This window comes from Ovis canadensis, chromosome 20 (genome assembly GCF_042477335.2).
Source record: "Ovis canadensis isolate MfBH-ARS-UI-01 breed Bighorn chromosome 20, ARS-UI_OviCan_v2, whole genome shotgun sequence".
Lineage (NCBI taxonomy): Eukaryota > Metazoa > Chordata > Mammalia > Artiodactyla > Bovidae > Ovis > Ovis canadensis.
Window position 1 is genome coordinate 18,457,247 of NC_091264.1, and position 18,253 is coordinate 18,475,499.

The 18,253-nt window shown below is 45.0% G+C and overlaps 2 protein-coding genes across 3 annotated transcripts in view; one reads left to right on the forward strand and one right to left on the reverse strand.

The window, feature by feature from the left end:
- BEND6 (BEN domain containing 6) overlaps positions 1-1,978 on the reverse strand; it is a 62,948-nt gene extending 60,970 nt beyond the window's left edge. Inside the window, exon 1 of the mRNA XM_069562742.1 lies at positions 1,634-1,978. The gene's annotated coding sequence lies outside the window, so the exon portion shown is untranslated. The remainder of the gene's footprint in view (positions 1-1,633) is intronic.
- A 198-nt stretch (positions 1,979-2,176) lies between these two features.
- DST (dystonin) overlaps positions 2,177-18,253 on the forward strand; it is a 525,807-nt gene continuing 509,730 nt past the window's right edge. For both annotated transcript variants that reach the window (XM_069564068.1, XM_069564074.1), the window contains exons 1-2: positions 2,177-2,656; positions 3,201-3,235. In XM_069564068.1, coding sequence (XP_069420169.1) covers positions 2,476-2,656; positions 3,201-3,235 — 216 coding nt within the window. In that variant the 5' untranslated portion in view covers positions 2,177-2,475. The remainder of the gene's footprint in view (positions 2,657-3,200; positions 3,236-18,253) is intronic.

An 18,253-nucleotide genomic window follows, 5' to 3' on the forward strand; every position in this document is an offset into this window, starting at 1 on the left:
CAGTAAGACTCAGGATGATAACAGTTGTGCTCAAGTTATAGCTCAGAAAACCAAAATTGCTATTTAGTTGCTTTTTGTTGTTATAAATGTACAGTTTGGGGCAAACTGGTTACTATGCTGAGTTTGTGCTCTTAGGCATGTTTCAAGGAGAATTAGGCCATTTCTTCTCACTCAGAAATTCTCCTCAATAAGAAGGATAAAGTAAAGATGACCTTCCTATCTTCTGTGAAATATTTCTCCCAATGTTTGCAAAAGGTTAATTCAGTTTTGTTGTTGCTTTAAATTACTCCATTGTGCCTCTGCGAAGCAAAGGGATATGGAATTCTTTCTTTTCTGGTGTGCCCCTCAGGGCAGGCTCCCAGACTTTTCCTCAATGACCCCTGCACAGTGGATGGGAATGTGGTGTCTCACTGCAGTGGCTGCAGAATCAGGAAACCTTTGAGCTACCTGCACAGATACTGTGCTACCTGTCAGCCCAAGAGCCTGGGACCTTGCTGGTAAGCCCATCCTGCAGGTGCTCTGATCCACCATTCTCACTTTATACAGCCACTGCAAGCAAGGTCCATCTTCAAACCAGAACATGTTGTTTTAAGAAACAAGATGTTCATAAGAAAACTCAACCCCATGTTTCCCGCGGTGATGAATCGCATTTAAGACATGTGCTAGGCAATGCCTTTTTGAGTGTCCCATAACGCTTAGATATGATGATGCTTAAAGGCCTTAAGAACATCAAGAGTTAAGCCTTTATGCAGAGCTGAACAGCAGATTACGTATAGTTAGAAAACTATACGGATTTTGATATCCTACAAGCAAGTAACAAAACAAGAATTGCCATCAATTCTTTAACTGCTTTCCAGAATTTTACAAAATTACACGATTTCTTCAGCCTCTTAAATATTTTTCACCTTAGTAGTTAGCAGAAACTCCACACATGTAGTAATGGGTTACCTTGTCATTCTAATTGCTGTTTCATTATTCAAGTAAATAAAACGAGCAAAACCCAGCCCCGCACGAACAAACCAGCCCCGGCTAGGGGGCAGCAGCCAGAGGCTCAAAACCGGCCGGCCGAGGTCGCTGTTGTCATTGGTTCCGACCCGGTGCCCGGCGGCCGCTGCGGCGCCCTCTCCGCGCCTCCTGCGTCCGCACTGCGCCAGCGGCCCCGGGACAACCTCCAACTGCAGGATCCTTTTTGCTGATGACGAAGGAAGTGGAGCGGGCAAGATGGAGAGGAGTGTGTGCCTTTTGAGTGTGACAGATCACTATTTCCTCCCTCTCCCTACAAAATCTCTCCTCCGAGCATTTACAAGTCAACCTCCAGCTTCTCCATCTGCCGGTTCCATAAACTGAAATTGCTTCTCCCTCCAGCTGCACTAAAGGAGGCGAGGTTTTAGGGTCAACGAATGGATGGATAGAAGGGGATGGCAAGTGCCCACTTCTCGGCTGCCAAACTGTGCCAAGTTAGGGGTGGTCGGGGTCACGTCTGCAGACCCGAGCTGGGGCGCGTGTCCAGTTCAGGGGGGCCGGAGAGGTAGTGGGCCCCCTGTTCCGGGGAACCCCGAATCCCAGGGAGGCCCTGACTGGGGCTCACGCGTGGTCGTGCAGGAACTCCCCCCTCCCGCAAGCAATCGCTCACCCGGCTGCATCCTCCGAAGCCCCAGCCGCGCGGGTCGGGGCGCGGTGAGGTGGGAGGCGGGGGCAGCACCGCCCGGAGGCTCCCGCCGGCGCCCTGCGGTCTACCCCCGGCTCCCGGGCGCCCCCTGTCGCCGGACTCCCCAGCGATCCGGCCGCGCGTGGCCAGGGAGGCGGCAGCCCCGGCGCTAGGGAGCGAAGGGGCGCCCGGCCGGAGCCCCGCGGACGGCGCGGACCGGCCGGCGGCCCGGCGGGAGGGCGCTGGGCGCTCAGGCCGGGGCGCAGCCGGGGGCCGCCGGAGCCGCCGCAGCCATGTCCGCGCGCGCCGCCGCAGCCAGGCCGTGATGTCATCCGCGGGCCCCCGCCGCGGCGCCCCGCGCCCGCCCCCCGCGCCCCGCGCCCGCCCCGCCCTACGGGCTCCGGCTTCGGGATGCGGCGGCCGCGGCGGCCGCGGGGCGCTGCGCGGGGTCCGGGCGGGGCCGGCGCGGCCCGCGGGGCGGGCCCTCCCCCTCCCCCTCCCCCCGCGCCGCGTCTGCGGCGGGGCTGCGCCCGGGGGCTGCGCGCGGGGCGGGGCGGGGGCGCCCGCGGGGGGCGGGGGCGGCTCCCCGCCGCCGAGTGCCCGCCGGGCCGTCGTCTGCTGAGTCATGGGCAGCGCTGCCCGCAGCCCGGGCTCATTCGCACAGCGCGGCGGGCGCGGGTGCGCAGCCATTGGGCCGGCGCGGGGCCGCGAGCGCCGGGCATGACGCTCTGAGCCGCGCTCGCCGCGCCGCGTGCGCCCCGCGCGGGTGCCTGTGCCGCCGCCCTCCGGTCCCGCCGCCCGCCGGCCGGCCGCGCCGCGCCCGCACCATGATCGCCGCCGCGTTCCTCGTCCTGCTGAGACCCTATAGCATCCAATGTGCCCTCTTCCTCCTGCTGCTTCTGCTGGGCACCATCGCCACCATCGTCTTCTTCTGCTGCTGGCACCGCAGGCTCCAGAAGGGGAGGCATCCCATGAAATCGGTCTTTTCGGGTCGTTCACGGAGCCGAGGTGAGGCGCGTCGCGGCGCGCTGCTTCGGGGCCGGGGGCGCCGCTCGGCGGGTCTGGAGAGGGGAACGCGGCTCGCTCCCTCCGCGCCGCTGCCCCCGCCGCGTCCTCGCTCTCCCTCCCCCGGCCCGGTGCGCTTCGGTGTTTCAAGCCCTGGCCGCCTCCTCCGGTCCGCCCGGTCGTGGTGCCCGCGGCGCGCACGGCTCCGGGAGAGGGGAGGCGGCGGACGCTCGGGCTCGGCGCCTGAGCCCGGGGTGACCGAGCCGAGTCCGGGCTGCGGCAGCCGCCTCCACCCGCGCCCCCCGGCGCCGGAGCCTGGGGCAGGGAGACTTCGGGGCGCCCTAACTCCCCCAAAACTTTCCCTGAAACTTCTAAACTGATGGCCTAGCAGCCAACCCGCCCTGCGGGCTGTCCGCACTGCGTTCAAGGCGTCCGGAACGCGCCTTCCGGCCCCCGGCCCCCCAGGTAAGTCGTCGGTGACTTGGCAGGTGAAGAACAAGGAGTTAATTGAAGTCTCGTTTTTCTCTTTTTTTTTTTCCTCCCCCAGATGCTGTTCTGAGATCTCACCACTTTCGTTCCGAGGTAATTTATTTAGCGCGCACGCTCAAGGTCAGAAGAAGTTCTCTTTCCCGGGTACCAGTATTAATCATAGGCGTGTTTAGAAGCCAGCAAGGGAGGGTGTTGAATTGCGAGCCCACAGCCCCTAAGCCAAAAGGAACATGTTTGCTTTGAAGCGACTCCCCAGCATGAGTTCCCCGGGAGTGGTTTTGGCAGATTTCTTGTGTTGTGGAGCCGCTGTGCTGGAAGGGGAGAGACAGCCCCTAAAAGCGGCCTGACCTCAGGAACGCAGCCTTGCGGTGGCTGTCAGCTTCCTTGACCATCTGGAAGTGGCCGGAAGCTTTCTGGGTGCAGTCAGCCAGCCGCCGCTGTTCACTTGGGTATCCAACCGCACTGGGAGCTTTTAGGGAGTTAGTGCAGGGCAATTTGACCCGTGTGCATTACCATTTAGACTTGCAAGTTTGTATTCCTGTTCAGCCAGAAAGCGCTCCATGTTTTACTAGGGACGTCTGATGACTTTCGCAAAGTGATGATGATAGTGATTCGGCTTTACCCTCAAAAGGTGAACCACCCATCCCTCCTTAAACGGGTGCACTGATTCAGTGGAACTGTGGTAGCGCTAGGTCTGCTGGAGACAGAACAAAACCGAGAAGCACAAGCTCTCCCGACGCAGCGTTTCTTGATGAGTTTCCAGGCCAACCCCCACTTAAGTCCACATGATTCCCCCTTCTTTCCCGGGGAGTTTCACACAGCTAGGAGGTTGCTGGTAGCAATGGGTGATGTGGCTTGGTCATCTTAGCAAAGACTTCATAGTTAAACACCCTCCATCAGCTTGCTGTGTACCTGAGAAGTTATTTCACATTTCATTCCCCTTGTTAATCCGGTGTTTTGTCGCTCCCTGGATGTTTGATTGGACTCTGGTTGCTTGAAAGCTTTGACTGTATTACTCTAACACCCTTATAATGCTGCCCAATGAGGAATTATGCGTCCTGTCCTGGTGGGTGAGAACTCTGGGCTCAATTTAGGACTGTAAAGAGGATAAAATAACCAATCAGATAATCAGAGGTTCCAATGCTAACTCATTGTGTGGTGCTGGGAGACTCAACTTCTCAGACCCTCAGTTCCCCTTCCTGTAAAATAGGGCTAATAGTATCTTACGGGGCTGTAAGGGGAGGGCAGGGTTTACCAGTAATCATGTTTTTTTTAAAAAAACCCATTTATGGGAATTCCCTGGTGGCCCAGTGATTAGGACTCTGCCCTTCCATTGCAGGGGCCCTGGATTCAGGGAACTACAATCCCAGAAGCTGTGCAGTGAGGCCAAAAAAAAAAAAAAAAAGAAAACCAGAAACAAAAGCCCATTTAGTTTATAGTAGCTATTCAGTACCTGATAGGTATCATTATATTTTGTAAAATTGAATTAAAAATGTGTAAAAATAAAAGATTTGTCTGCAAATCTTAAAGTCTTTATTAATTAATTCAAAGTTATCTGAAACAACATAAACTCTGTCCATTATAAACCAACCATTTTTGAATATCTGATTAATAGAATAACCCATCTAGAAGTGATAAAAAAATCAAGTACAGTCAAGATATGAACAAAATTTACGATTTTGATTTTAAAAAGAGATTACCAGTCCAATACGCATCAATGCTGGAACCAGAATTAAAATTCTGTTATAGGTTGTTAGATCAACCATCAGGTGTTTTAGAGAAAAGTGCAGACAGAGAAAATAGGACTACGTTTTGTTTAGTTATCTGTCAGTTAAGTATTTATCCTAAACTTGCCTTTGGTTAGGAAAGCTGAGAGTGACTGTTTAACACCATAGTTCATTTCACAAGATCCCCTGTACAGACTGACATCCTGTGTGTGCTTCATATTTGCCTAATCTGCTGGGTTGTGAGCATCTTGACGGCCTGGACCAAGTCTCTCATTTAGGGCTGTATCCCCATTGCCTGTTGTGTAATGAATATTTATCAAATGAGTGAAAAATTCCTCAATGAGTGCCTGTTTCCATAACTGGGCAAATACAACTCAGAATTGGGCTGAAGAGAAAAATTTTTTTGCACTTTGTCCGGACAGTGCTCAGAATTCAGCATTTGCTAAATCCCAGCTCTTATTTTATCTTTCCGGATGTTAAAATATTGCTCTGGAGTTTGTACTGAAAATGTAAATCACTAATTACAAGAAAATGGATTTGGTTAGAATTTTTTTCTCAGAAAGTTGAGTGCAATGTTAGTGTCATTTGTTGATAGCTGTGTTCTTGTTCGTACCAAGGTCTTGTGCTAAACTACTCAAAGAAAGTCATGTGATAAGTGAACATCCTTAGACTGCTCCAGGAGAATGTCTATTTCATCACTGTTTCATGTTCACTACAAATAAAACATTTTCCCCTAAGGAAAACAGGGGTGGATTTTTTTTTTCCCCTTCTCCCTTTCAAAACACCATTTCCTGCAGAATTTTCTCCATGGGAAATACCTCTGAAGTTTTTGGATTCTAGCAAATTAGAAAACCAGGACTTGTGTTGCTTTTTAGCAGTAGCTGATGCAAAATAAGTATCAAATAAAACGATTTTGTTTTCTTACAAGTTATAGTCCTGTCGAGTATTCTTATCCCAGTCTCAGTCTGTAGGTAAGTCACTCAGCGTTTCTCTAGTGGTCAAATGAGGGAAGTGGGTTTAAGATCTGCTGGTGTATTTGGAAATGTGAAAGAGGTTTGGAGATGCCCTCGAACATAGGAGAAGTTCAGTTAGCACTTGGCTGCTTTACTTGGTGGAGGATATCGCTTCTGTTTTCCATACGTCCAGAAAGGAGCCCAACTGGACAGGAAATTTCAGGATGTTTCTTCCCAGGTAGGGAGAGAAATACTTCTCCCAGGGGGGAGACTTTGTCATCAGGACCCAGCATGCTTTGGGGAAGTTTTGCAGCAGGAAAAAAAAAAATCCACATCTCTCATCTGGGTGGCTGCAGCTTTTTAGTTCTAAGTGAATAATCAGGCTTCCCTGGTGGCTCAGATGGTAAAAGTGTCTGCCTACAGTGTGGGAGACCCAGGTTCGATTCCTGGGTCAGGAAGATCCCCTGGAGAAAGAAATGGCAACCCACTCCAGTACTTTTGCCTGGAAAATTCCATGGTTGGAGGAGCCTGGTGGGCTACAGTCCATGGGATTGCAAAGAGTCGGACATGACTGAGCAACTTCATTTTCACAAGTGAATAATCAACATCTCATCTCAGTCTCTCCCTCATAAAGCTAGAAGTAATTGATACAGATATTTATATTTGGCAACTACTAACAGTCCCCTTTCGGAGAAGGCAATGGCACCCCACTCCTGTACTCTTGCCTGGAGAATCCCATGGACGGAGGAGCCTGGAAGGCTGCAGTCCATGGGGTTGCCAAGAGTCGGACATGACTGAGTGACTTCACTTTCACTTTTCACTTGCATGGATTGGAGAAGGAAATGGCAACCCACTCCAGTGTTCTTGCCTGGAGAATCCCATGGACGGGGGAGCCTGGTAGGAGGCCGTCTATGGGGTTGCACAGAGTCGGACACGACTGAAGTGACTTAGCAGCAGCAGCAGCAGCAACAATCCCTTTTTATTTTCACACACTTGCAAACTCATCTTTACTGGCTTAGGAGTTCCCTAAATTTTAATGATAGCTTATGAGAATGTGAAATTATTAACCACCCAGCAAGGGCTCAACCCCAATTATCTAACAGATAAAAAGGAGCTCAGTTAGATAACTAGAAATATGCACTTTGTATGTGAAATTAAAGAACTTGTGCTGTGTGATACATATATATATAGTGATATATATATATGTATATAAAATACATTGATGAGGAGAAGTGATTTCATATTGATGTGAGACAGTCTGGAAACCAAGTGCTCATTCTGGGTCTGTAAGGAGGATACTTTTCCTGAGGACTTATAAGATTTGATGCTGTGACTTTACACAATGCCTGTTACCCTAGACACCTGTTATGAGGACCAGACAATGACAATCTTGGTTTTAAGGAAATCTCAGAAAGTGATATGGGTAATTGAGGTACCATTAGATTACAAGAAAGAGCCTTGGGAGCCCTTCAGGAGAGTGGAGACAATTACATATAAGGCCCTTGAGAATACCCAGTGTGGACACTGGAACATGATCCCTATTCATCAGCTCAGTGGAATAAGGGCAGCCTTGTTTGATATCAGGAAAAGCAAAAGTGTGCTTTGTGTCCATCAGGACTGAGTACATAACTTCACTTCCTGTTTCAGGGAAAAGGAACCACTGTGTGATTTTTAACTGTGTCATTCACATTCCAGAGAATCATGTGCCCAGAATTCTCAGTGAAAGAGAGAAGCTCAGTGGAGTGAATTTTTCGTGGCCATTTGATGAAGCTGTCAAGGCATGTGGCTTAGATTTTCCCAGGGACTCTCTGCATTACCTTCCCCTAGATGAGTAGGTGGTCCACACAGACTCTCTTGGCCTCATCATGTTCCCAGAGCCTCTCTGCTTCAAACCATGGAAGCATGTTCAGTGGAGTAACCGTGGTTCACAGCTTCTCCTGGAATCTGCATCTTCCATTAAGAGTTACCAATCTAGGGACTTCCCTGGCGGTCCACTGGCTAAGATTCTGAGCTTCCAGTGCATAGGACCAGGGTTCGATTCCTCACCGGGGGACTAGATCCCATGTGCTGCAACTAAAGATCCTGTGTGCTGCAGCTGAGACCCAAAGAAAAAAGAGTGTTACTCATTTAGTGAATTAGAGAAAATGATAATTTATTTTTTAGTTTTCTTTTGCAATTAATTTATCTTTATAAACAACTTCCTTGCTGGGAGTTAAATTCTAGGTCTAAGTCAGTTTATGCTAATCAAAACAATCTTAAGTTGAACTCGACACATGATATTGGGTTCATTTTGCTTCACTCAATTATTTTAAAAACAGACATTTATTTTTTCATCACCTACAAGGTATAATATTAGATGGTAGGAATAACGAAGGGTCTGAGGTATAGCCCTTGCCCTTAATGATAACGTTTCAGGTCACTCCCAATAGCAGTGCTGAAATTTTGCAGTTACTGGTTGGGTTCCCGTAACTGAACTGCTGTGCGCTTTCCAGCTATGAATCACAAATGTGACGGAAGCATCAGAGGCCAAGCTGTGCAAATACAGCGAGTACATTCATGAAAAAGACAAATTCATCCCATCCACCAGGTCACCACTAGCACAGAAGTCACCCTTACTTCAGCTCTGTGGTGACAGAGGATGCTGAGAGCTAAAGAAGAAGAAGAAAAGAAAGGAAAAATACCTACTGTTTTTTCTTGCATCCAAACCTATTAAATCCAATCTAGAAGAAAGCTTTTTCAGAGAAGTCTGAAATCTTTGTCTAAACTTAAAGGTTAAGAGCTCAGTTTTTGAGACTGCAGTTACAGCATAGAACCAAGCAGATAACAAGCAGTGGTTTAGTGAGACTACGGGAATAAGAGTTTAGAGTCTTGGTTTGGGTTCCAGCTCTGCCACTAACTGTGCCATCTTAGTCTAGTCTCTCAGGGGCTCTGACACAGACCTGCTGTTCCCACTGGTAACATGAAGATGATATCTGAGTAAACAGGCCCTGTTTTTGCTATGTGCAATAAAAGCATCCTGCTAAAAAAGGCATTATGTAAAGCACAATTCTTTCTAAGAATTTAAAGCAGGGGAAGGCAAAATAATTAGCATAAGCATGAAGTAACAGATTATTATAAAAGGGATGGTTGGAGTAATTCTGATGATGTCATGGCTTCTGGCTGGGGTGATCAGAGAAGCCTTCCAGGAGGAGGTGATGTTTCTGTTGCAGCCTGCAGGCTGAGTAGTATCCAGCTAGACAGAGAGGGACTCAGAGCAAACCCCCAAGCTAGCAGAACCACTTAAGAATAGGCAACAATTTAGGAAACACACTTGTTTTTAGATAGCTCAGAACATGTCCATGTGATTAGAAGGTAGGGGTCTTAAGATCACATCACGGAATGTTGAACTGGAAACATAAGTTGGTACCAGCTATAATAAAAATTATTTTTGAGTACCACTCAGTAGCTGACAAAGGCTTTCACAGAACATTATTTGAGCATCTTAGGAGGACACCTGCTCTGAACTCTCAAGAGAAGCAAAGAGTTTTTATTTCTTTTCTAGCAAGTACGGCTAAACAGCCCATTTACTCTTTTTACTGTGTCACGGAGTGTGGAGAGTTGTGGCCTCGGCTCTCAGGTCTGGGACCGTGACTGGCCGGGGACCGTCGTGGTCACCTGAAAGCTGTGTTCTTGCAGGACATTGCGTATTTCAGGTCTCGCTCTCAAGCATCATGGGGTTATTCTTGACCACGGACACCGTGTATGTCGAGGGATTTGCAGGCAATTTATTATGTACAAGGCCGTGTGATATATTACAGTTTTTAAAAATATTTGAAATATGTCTCTGCTTTTAAACTTCTTCCTTGAAGAAAATCCCCCTCCCATAATAATCAGAATGTCTATTTCCTCCTTAAATCCTCAAGCCTAGCCCTTCACCCTCAGCCAGTGACTCTGTCTCCTAACTCACTGAAGGCATCAGTGCCACCAAGTGATAGCACTTTAAACTTCTTGCCCCTGCATATCAACTGGCATTGTAATCTTCCCTCCCACCCATTTGTCCGCCTCCTTATGGGCGTTTTATGCCTATGCCATGAATTCCTTGTCTTGCTGTCTCTCGGGGGAGTTGACCCCGCTGTTTTGTCTTCTGTTGCTCCCTGTCTGCTGGCGCCTGCTCCTGACATATAAACATCATAGGTGCGTCCTTTCAAAAACAACGCAAACCTCCCTATTCTGCTAGCTCTTCTCTTGGCAAGAAAAGTTCCCTGTAAAAGGTTCTTTATCTGCCACCTCCCATTCCTTCAGTTCAGTTCAGTTGCTCAGTCATGTGTCCAACTCTTTCCGACCCCATGGACTGCAGCACGCCGGGCTTCCTTGTTCATCACCAACTCCTGGAGCTTCCTCAAACTCATATCCATCAAGTCGGTGATGCCATCCAACCATCTCATCCTCTGTCACCCCCTTCTCCTCCTGCCTTCAATCTTTCCCAGCATCAGGATCTTTTTCAATGAGTCCGTTGTTTGCATCAGGTGGCCAAAGTATTTGGAGTTTCAGCTTCGGCATCAGTCCTGCCAATGAATATTCAGGACTGATTTCCTTTAGGATTGACTGGTTTGATCTTTCAGTCCAAAGGACTCTCAGAGTCTTCTCCAACACCACAGTTCAGAAGCATCAGTTCTTTAGTGCTCAGCTTTCTATATAGTCCAACTCTCATATCCATACATGACTACTGGAAAACCATAGTTGTGACTAGATGGACCTTTGTTTTTGGCAAAGCAATGTCTCTGCTTTTTAAATACGCTGTCTAGGTTGGTGATAGCTTTTCTTCCAAGGAGCAAGCGTCTTTTAATTTTGTGGCTGCAGTCACCATCTGCAGTGATTTTGGAGCCCAAAAAATAAAGTCTGTCACTGTTTCCATGCTCTTACTTATTTCTCGACTTAGTAAAATCTACTGCTGCTGCAGCTTGAAACCACTCACCCTTTGCTCAGCCATGAGTTCCATATTGTTACATTCCGTATTTCTGTATTAGGTTTAATCAACCTATCTTGCATTGGACTTTGTTGACAACTGATCCCTTCCTTTAAAAAAATATTTGTTTGTTTATTATTTATTTAGTTTCGATGGGTCTTAGTTGCCGCATGTGGGATCCAGCTCCCCGAACAAGGATTGGACCCAGGCCTCCCACATTGGGAGCTTGAAGTCCCAGCCTCTGGACCACCATGGAAGTCCCAACACCAATCCCTTCTTGAAACTCTTCCCCCCCCCTTTTTTTTTTTCTTGCCACGGCTCCCTCTGTTCCTATGCTAGACCCTCTTTTTACTTATGTTGATATTCCCAAGTTATTCCCTTTCTCCTAATTTTTAAAATAACTTTGTTGAGATAAAATTCACATGCTATATAGTTCACCCATTCAGTGATTTTTAGTGTGTGTATAATGTTGTGCAACCATCACACAGTTTAATTGAAAACATTTTCATTATCCCCCCCAAGAAAGTCCATACCAGTTAGCAGTCACTCCACGTTCACCTCCCACCTTCACACCCCAACCGTAGGCAACCACGTACCTAGTTTTATCTACATCGATTTGCTGGGCCTCATTTTCACTCATCCTGTTCAAACTGCGCTTGTACTCATATTTCCTGTTTTAGTTCCTTTTCACAGAATGAAAGTGAAAGTTGGTCAGTCGTGTCTGACTCTTTGCAGCTCTATAGTCCATGGAACTCTCCAGGCCAGAATACTGGGGTGGGTAGCGTTTCCCCTCTCCAGGGGATCTTTTCAACCCAGGGATCGAACCCAGGTCTCCTGCTTTGCGGGTGGATTCTTTACCAGCTGAGCTACAGGGGAAGCCCAAGAATACTGGAGAGGGTAGCTGATCCCTTCTCCAGCAGGTCTTCCTGACCCAGGAATCAAACCAGGGTCTTCTGCACTGCAGGTGGATTCTTTACCAACTGAGCTATCAGGGAAGCCCCTTCACAGAATGGTTACTTTGAAATCTCTATGTCAAATTCAGGCTTCATGCCTGACCTCCAGATGCAAAGAGTCGACCCTTTTTCTCCATTCTCACGTAGGTGCCCCGCAGGGATCTCAGACTGTGTGCCCCCGTTGTGGAGAGTGGCACACCCTCACCCCTGCTGCTGCAGTTACCCAAACTAGAAATCTAGAAGCTGTGACAGACCCCCTCATCCATCCTATCCCGTCCTGCCTTCCTTACTGTCCTCCCGATGGTTACCGTGCTTCAGACCCTACAACAAGCCTCCAGGCAAGTCCCCCTAACTCCCCACTCCCAGTCCATATACACTGATTTAGTAAAGAACATCTGAAAGACAGATTAAGTCTTAAAACTTCCTGGTCAGGGAGCCGTTCTGGTCTTAGTGATCCCAGCATAAGCTGGGTTATTAATAACCATGGATTTCTGTGGACTTCCCTGGAGGTCCAATGGTTAAAACTCTGTGCTTCCAGTACAGGGGAGCTTGCGTTTGATCCCTGGTTGGGGGACTAAGACCCTGCATGCTTCATGGTGTGGCCAAAGAAATAAATAAACAGCTAAGAAAAAAAGTAAAAACAACAAGGATTTCTGTTCTCTCACAGCAAGAAGTCTAGAGATGCTGCTGGCTTTGGTGCAGCAGTCCTGCTTGTTATCGCTGGGGTGATTCGAATGGTCCTGGCCTTTCCTTCGTGGTTGCAGGATGGTTGCACCATTCTAGACATCATGCCCGAATTCAAGGAAGGAAGTGAGGGAAAAGGCAGAGCCAGTCAAGGAAAGATATTCATTAGGAAATCAAAATCTTTGCCTGATGGATGCCTTTCCAGTTAGATTTCTTCTTATGCTTCATTGGTTAGAACGGTGTCACAAGCTTACCTCTCACTGCAGAGGAAGTTTTGAATATGAGCTTTCATTTTTCTTGGCTTCCTGGTAGATGTAGGCAGGAAGAAAAGGTTGGATAGGCCATATTCCTCCCCTGCTTAAAATCTTTCAGTGGCTTTCTGATTTGTTCTGGTAATAAAGTTAGACCTTTTTAATGTGATATCAGAGGGATCCCTATGCTGATGTCCTGGTGATGGTTCTAATTCTCCAAACAGACCGTGGCTTTTTGGATTATTGTTTTTGATCATGTTAGTTCCAACAGAGAAAGCCCTTCTTTGTCTTCCTTTTCTTTCTTTGCACACCCACCTCTAACTAAAGCAGAAATACTCAGGCACCGAAAGACAAACTCTTTGCTCTTCCTTCAAACTCAGTTCATAAGTTGTCTTCAGGAACCTTTCTTAACTCCCTTGTAATAATAATAATAGTTGAGTTTTAAACATTTGTCTCTCTTAAAAGGTTGTAAGTATCTTGAAGATAGACTAAATCCCTGGTTTTTAGCTCTGTAAATGTTTAGTGAAGGAATGAATGTATTTGATGTTTTCTAAAGTCAGTTTAGTTTTCAGTTCTCTTGGATGCTGACTTTCAAAATATTCCCATATCCTTGTTTTATTTAAAGGGAAAGAGACAGATGCTTTTCATTTTTTTATTTCGGGCATACTCATAACCCCTGATGGTTACCTTAGTTTCGCCTTAGTTAACATCCTGTGTTTGCTTTGAAAATATGCAGATTCAGACACTTAAAAAAAAAATAAGGATAATTGCTATACAGAATTTTGTTGTTTTCTGTCAAACCTCAACATGTATCAGCCATAGGTATATGTATATCCCCTCCCTTTTGAAAGTCCCTCCCATCTTCCTCCCATCTCACCCCTCTGGGTTGATACAGAGCCCCTGTTTGAGTTTTCCTGAGCCATACAGCAAATTCCCGTTGGTTATCTGTTTCACGTATGGTAATATACGTTTCCATGCTACGCACCCTCTCCTCCCCTCTCCCCATGTCCGTAAGTCTGTTCTTTGTGTGTTTCTCCACTGCTGCCCTGCAAATAAATTCTTCAGTACCATTCTTCTAGATGCTGTATATATGCATTAGTATGCAATATTTATTTTCTCTTTCTGACTTACTTCAGTCTGTATAATAGGCTCTAGGTTCATCCACCTCATTAGAACTGACTCAAATGTGCTCCTTTTTATGGCTGAATAATATTCCATTGTGTATATGTACCACAACTTCTTTATCCACTCATCTGTCGATGGGCATCTAGGTTGCTTCCATGTTCTAGCTATTGTAAATAGCGCTGCAGTGAACAATGGGATGTGTCTTTTTCAATTTTGGTTTCCTCAGGGTGTATGCCTAAGAGTGGGATTACTGAGTCATATGGTGGTTTTATTCCTGGTATTTTAAGGACTCTCCATACCGTCTTCCATAGTGGCTGTATCAATTTACATTCCCACCAACAGTGCAAGAGCGCTTCCCTTTTGTCCACACCCTCTCCAGCATTTATTGTTTGTAGACTTTTTGATGATGGCCATTCTGACTGGTGTGAGGTGATGCCTCATTGTAATTTTTATTAGCCTTTCTCTAATAATGAGGGATGTTGAGCATCTTTTCATGTGTTTGTTACCCATTTGTATGTCTTCTTTGGAGAAATGTCTGTTTAGGTCTTTTTCCCACTTTTTGATTGGGTTGTTTGTTTTTCTGGTATTGAGTTGTATGAGCCACTTGTCTATTTTGGAAATTAATCCTTTGTCAGTTGTTTCATCTGCTATTATTTTCTCCCATTCTGAGGGTTGTCTTTTCACCTTGCTTAGAGTTTCCTTTGCTGTGCAAAAGCTTTTACGTTTAATCAGATCCCACTTATTTACTTTCATTTTTATTTCCGTTTCTCTAGGAGGTGGGTCATAGCGGGTCTTGCTTTGATTTATGTCATCGGGTGTTCTGCCTTTGTTTTCCTCCAAGAGTTTTCTAGTTTCTGGTCTTACATTTAGGTCTTTAATCCATTTAGAGTTTCTCTTTGTGTATGGTGTTAGGAAGTGTTCTAATATCATTCTTTTGCGTGTAGCCGTCCAGTTTCCCCAGCACCATTTATTGAACAGGCTGTCTTTGCCCCATTGTATAGTCTTGCCTCCTTTGTCAAATTAAGGTACCCATAGGTGCATGGGTTTATTTCTGGGCTTTCTATCTTGTTTCATCGGTCTGTATTTCTGTTTTTGTGCTGGTACCATGCTGTCTTGATGACTGTCGTTTTGTAGTATAATCTGAAGTCAGGAAGGTTGATTCCTCCAGCTCCATTTCTCAAGACTGCTTTAGCTCTTTGGGGTCTCTTGTGTTTCCATATGAATTGTGAAATTTTTTGTCTAGTTCTGTGAAAACTTCCATTGGTAATTTGATAGGGATTGCATTGAATCTGTAGATTGTGTTTGGTAGTATAGTCTTTTTCACAATGTTGATTCTTCCTACCCAGGAACATGGTATATTTCTCCATCTGTTTATGTCTTCTTTGATTTCTTTCACCAGAGTCTTATAATTTTCTGTGTACACTTCTTTTGTCTCCTTAGGTAAGTTTATTCCTAGATATTTAATTCTTTTTGTTGTGATGGTGAATGGGATTGATTCCTTAATTTCGCTTTCTGATTTTTTCATTGTCAGTATAGAGAAATACAGTTGATTTCTGTGTACTAATTTGGTATCCTGCAACTTTGCTAAATTCACTGATTAACTCTAGTAATTTTCTGATAGTATCTTTATGGTTTTCTATATACAGTATCGTGTCATCTGCCAACAGTGAGATCTTTACTTCTTCTTTTCCAATCCATATTCCTTTTATTTCTTTTTGTTCTCTGATTGCTGTTGCTAGGACTTCCAGAACCATGTTGAATAATAGTGGTGAAAGTGGACACCCTTGTCTTGTTCCTGATTTTAGGAGTAATGCTTTCAGGTTTTCACCACTGAGAATAATGTTTGCTGTAGGCTTCTCATATATGGCCACTATGATGTTGAGGTAGTTTCCTTCTGTGCCCATTTTTTTTGAAGAGTTTTCATCATAAATGGGTGTTGAATTTTATCAAAGGCTTTTTCTGCATGTCTTGAGATTATCATGTTGTCTTTATCTTTCAATTGGTTAATATTGGTATATCACATTGATTGATTTGCAAATACTGAAGAATCCTTGCATCCCTGAAATAACTTGATCATGGTGTATGAGCTTTTTTACTGTGTTGTTGAATTCTGTTTTCTAAAATTTTATTGAGGATTTTTGCAGCTATTTTTATCAGTGATGTTGGCCTGTAGTTTTCTTTTTTGTTGTTGTGTTTGTCTGGTTTTGGTATCAGGGTGATGATGGCCTCATAGAATGAGTTTGGAAGTGTTCCTTCCTCTGCAATTTTTTGAAAGAGTTTTAGAAGCATAGGCATTAGCTCTTCGGTAAATGTTTGACAGAATTCTCCTGTGAAACCATCTGGTCCTGGGCTTTTGTTTTTTGGGAGATTTTTGATCACAGCTTCAATTTCAGTGCTTATAACTGGGTTTTTCATAATTTCTGGTTCAGTCTCAGAAGATTGAACTTTTCTAAGAATCTGTCCGTTTCTTCCAGATTATCCATTTTATTGCCATAGAGTTGTTCATAACAGTCTCTTATAATCCTTTGTATTTCTGCATTGTCTGTTGTAACCTCTCCTTTTTCACTTCTAATTTTGTTGATTTGATTTTTCTCTCTTTTTTCCCTTGATGATTCTGGCTAAAGGTTTGTCAATTTTGTTTATCTTCTCAAAGAACCAGCTTTTAGTTTTATTAATCTTTACTATTGTTTCTTCCATCTCTTTTTCACTTATTTCTGCTCTGATCTTTGTGACTTCTTTCCTTCTGCTAATTTTTTTTTCTCTTCTTTTTCCAGTCATTTTAGGTGTAAAGTTAGGCTGTCTATTCGATGTTTTTCCTGTTTCTTGAAGTAGGATTGCTATAAACTTCCTTCTTAGAACAACTGCTTTTGCTGCATCCCATAGGTTTCGAGTTGTTGTGTTTTCATTGTCATTTGTTTCTAGAAGTTTTTTGATTTCTTCAGTAACCTGTTGGTTATCAGACACGTATTGTTAATCTCCATGTGTTTGTGTTTCTTACAGTTTTTTTTCTTGTAATTGATATCTAGTCTCATAGCGCTGTGGTCAGAAAAGATGCTTGATACAATTTCAGTTTTCTTAAATTTACTGAGGTTTGGTTTGTGACCTAAGATGTGGTCTATCCTGGAGAATGTTTCATGCACATTTGAGAAGAAGGTGTATTCTTCTGCATTTGGATGGAATGTCCTGAAGATATCAGTGATATCCATCTCATCTACAGGTGCTTTTTAAAGTGAGTTGAAAATATTTCCCAACATTTTTGTATATTATTGAAGAGATTTTTTACTTTGAGGTGAGAATTTTGAACAAAAGCTTTAATATTTAATGTGTGTGCATGTGTGCTTAGTCGGGTCTGCCTCTTTGCGACCTCATCGACTAGCCCACCAGATTCCTCTCTCCATGGAATTCTCCAGGCAGGAATACTGGAGTGGGTTGCCATTTCCCATTCCAGGGGATCTTCCCCACCCAGGGATCAAACCCATGTCTCCATCTCCTCGATTAGTAGGCAGATTCTTTACCAGTAAGCCTACTGGGAAGCCTAATATTTAATGTTGCTTCAATTTATAATCTGAAACATCAACATAAATGTACTTTGAATTATCTTGTAAATATTTCCCTTATCACCAGTTTTGGTTTCCCAGTTGCAGTACCTCATCTTATGTTTTGTTCGCAATCAAATTGGTGTCAAGAGGTGTTGCTTTAACTGTCACGATCTTAAGTGAAAACACCAGGGCAATTTAAATGCAGGCTTTATGCATTCATGCCAGGTGAGCGCCAAGTAATGTGCTGTGGTTATCTTTGTTCAGCTAGTTTTAAGAAGCGTGGTGGTAAATTTAAATAAAAAAGATCAGAAATGCCAAATACCAAGGTAAATATAAAATAAAATTTTATTCTTTTTAATTTGTTTTTTTTTAACTGAAGGATGATTGCTTTACAGAATTGTGTTGGATTCTGCCATACATCAACATCAATCAGTCATAGGTCCCCTCCCTCTTGAAGCTCCCTCCCACTTCCCTCCCCGTTCCACTCCTCTAGGCTATTACAGAGCACAGCTTGAGTTCCCTGAGTCATGCAGCAAATTCCCGTTGGCTGTCTCTTTTACATACGGTGATGTCAGTTTCCATGTTTCTCTCTCCATACGTCCCTCCCTCTCCTTCCTCCACCGCTGTATCCATAAGTCTGTTCTCTAGGTCTGTGTCTCCATTGCTGCCCTGAAAATAATTTCATCAGTACCATCTTTCTAGTAAAACTGTAAAACATCTGATTGTTTAAAGCACAAATGATAACATTGTGGGATTTGTAATGTATACAAAGATTTGACAGCTGTAGCATAGAGAAGTACCGGGGAGTAAATGGGCTCCCCATATGATTGCAGGATTTCTACATTTTATATGAAGTGGTGTGTTAACTCTAAATACTAAATAGAATGAACAGTTAAAGATGAACATTTTAATTCTCAGAGAAACCAGTAAAAAA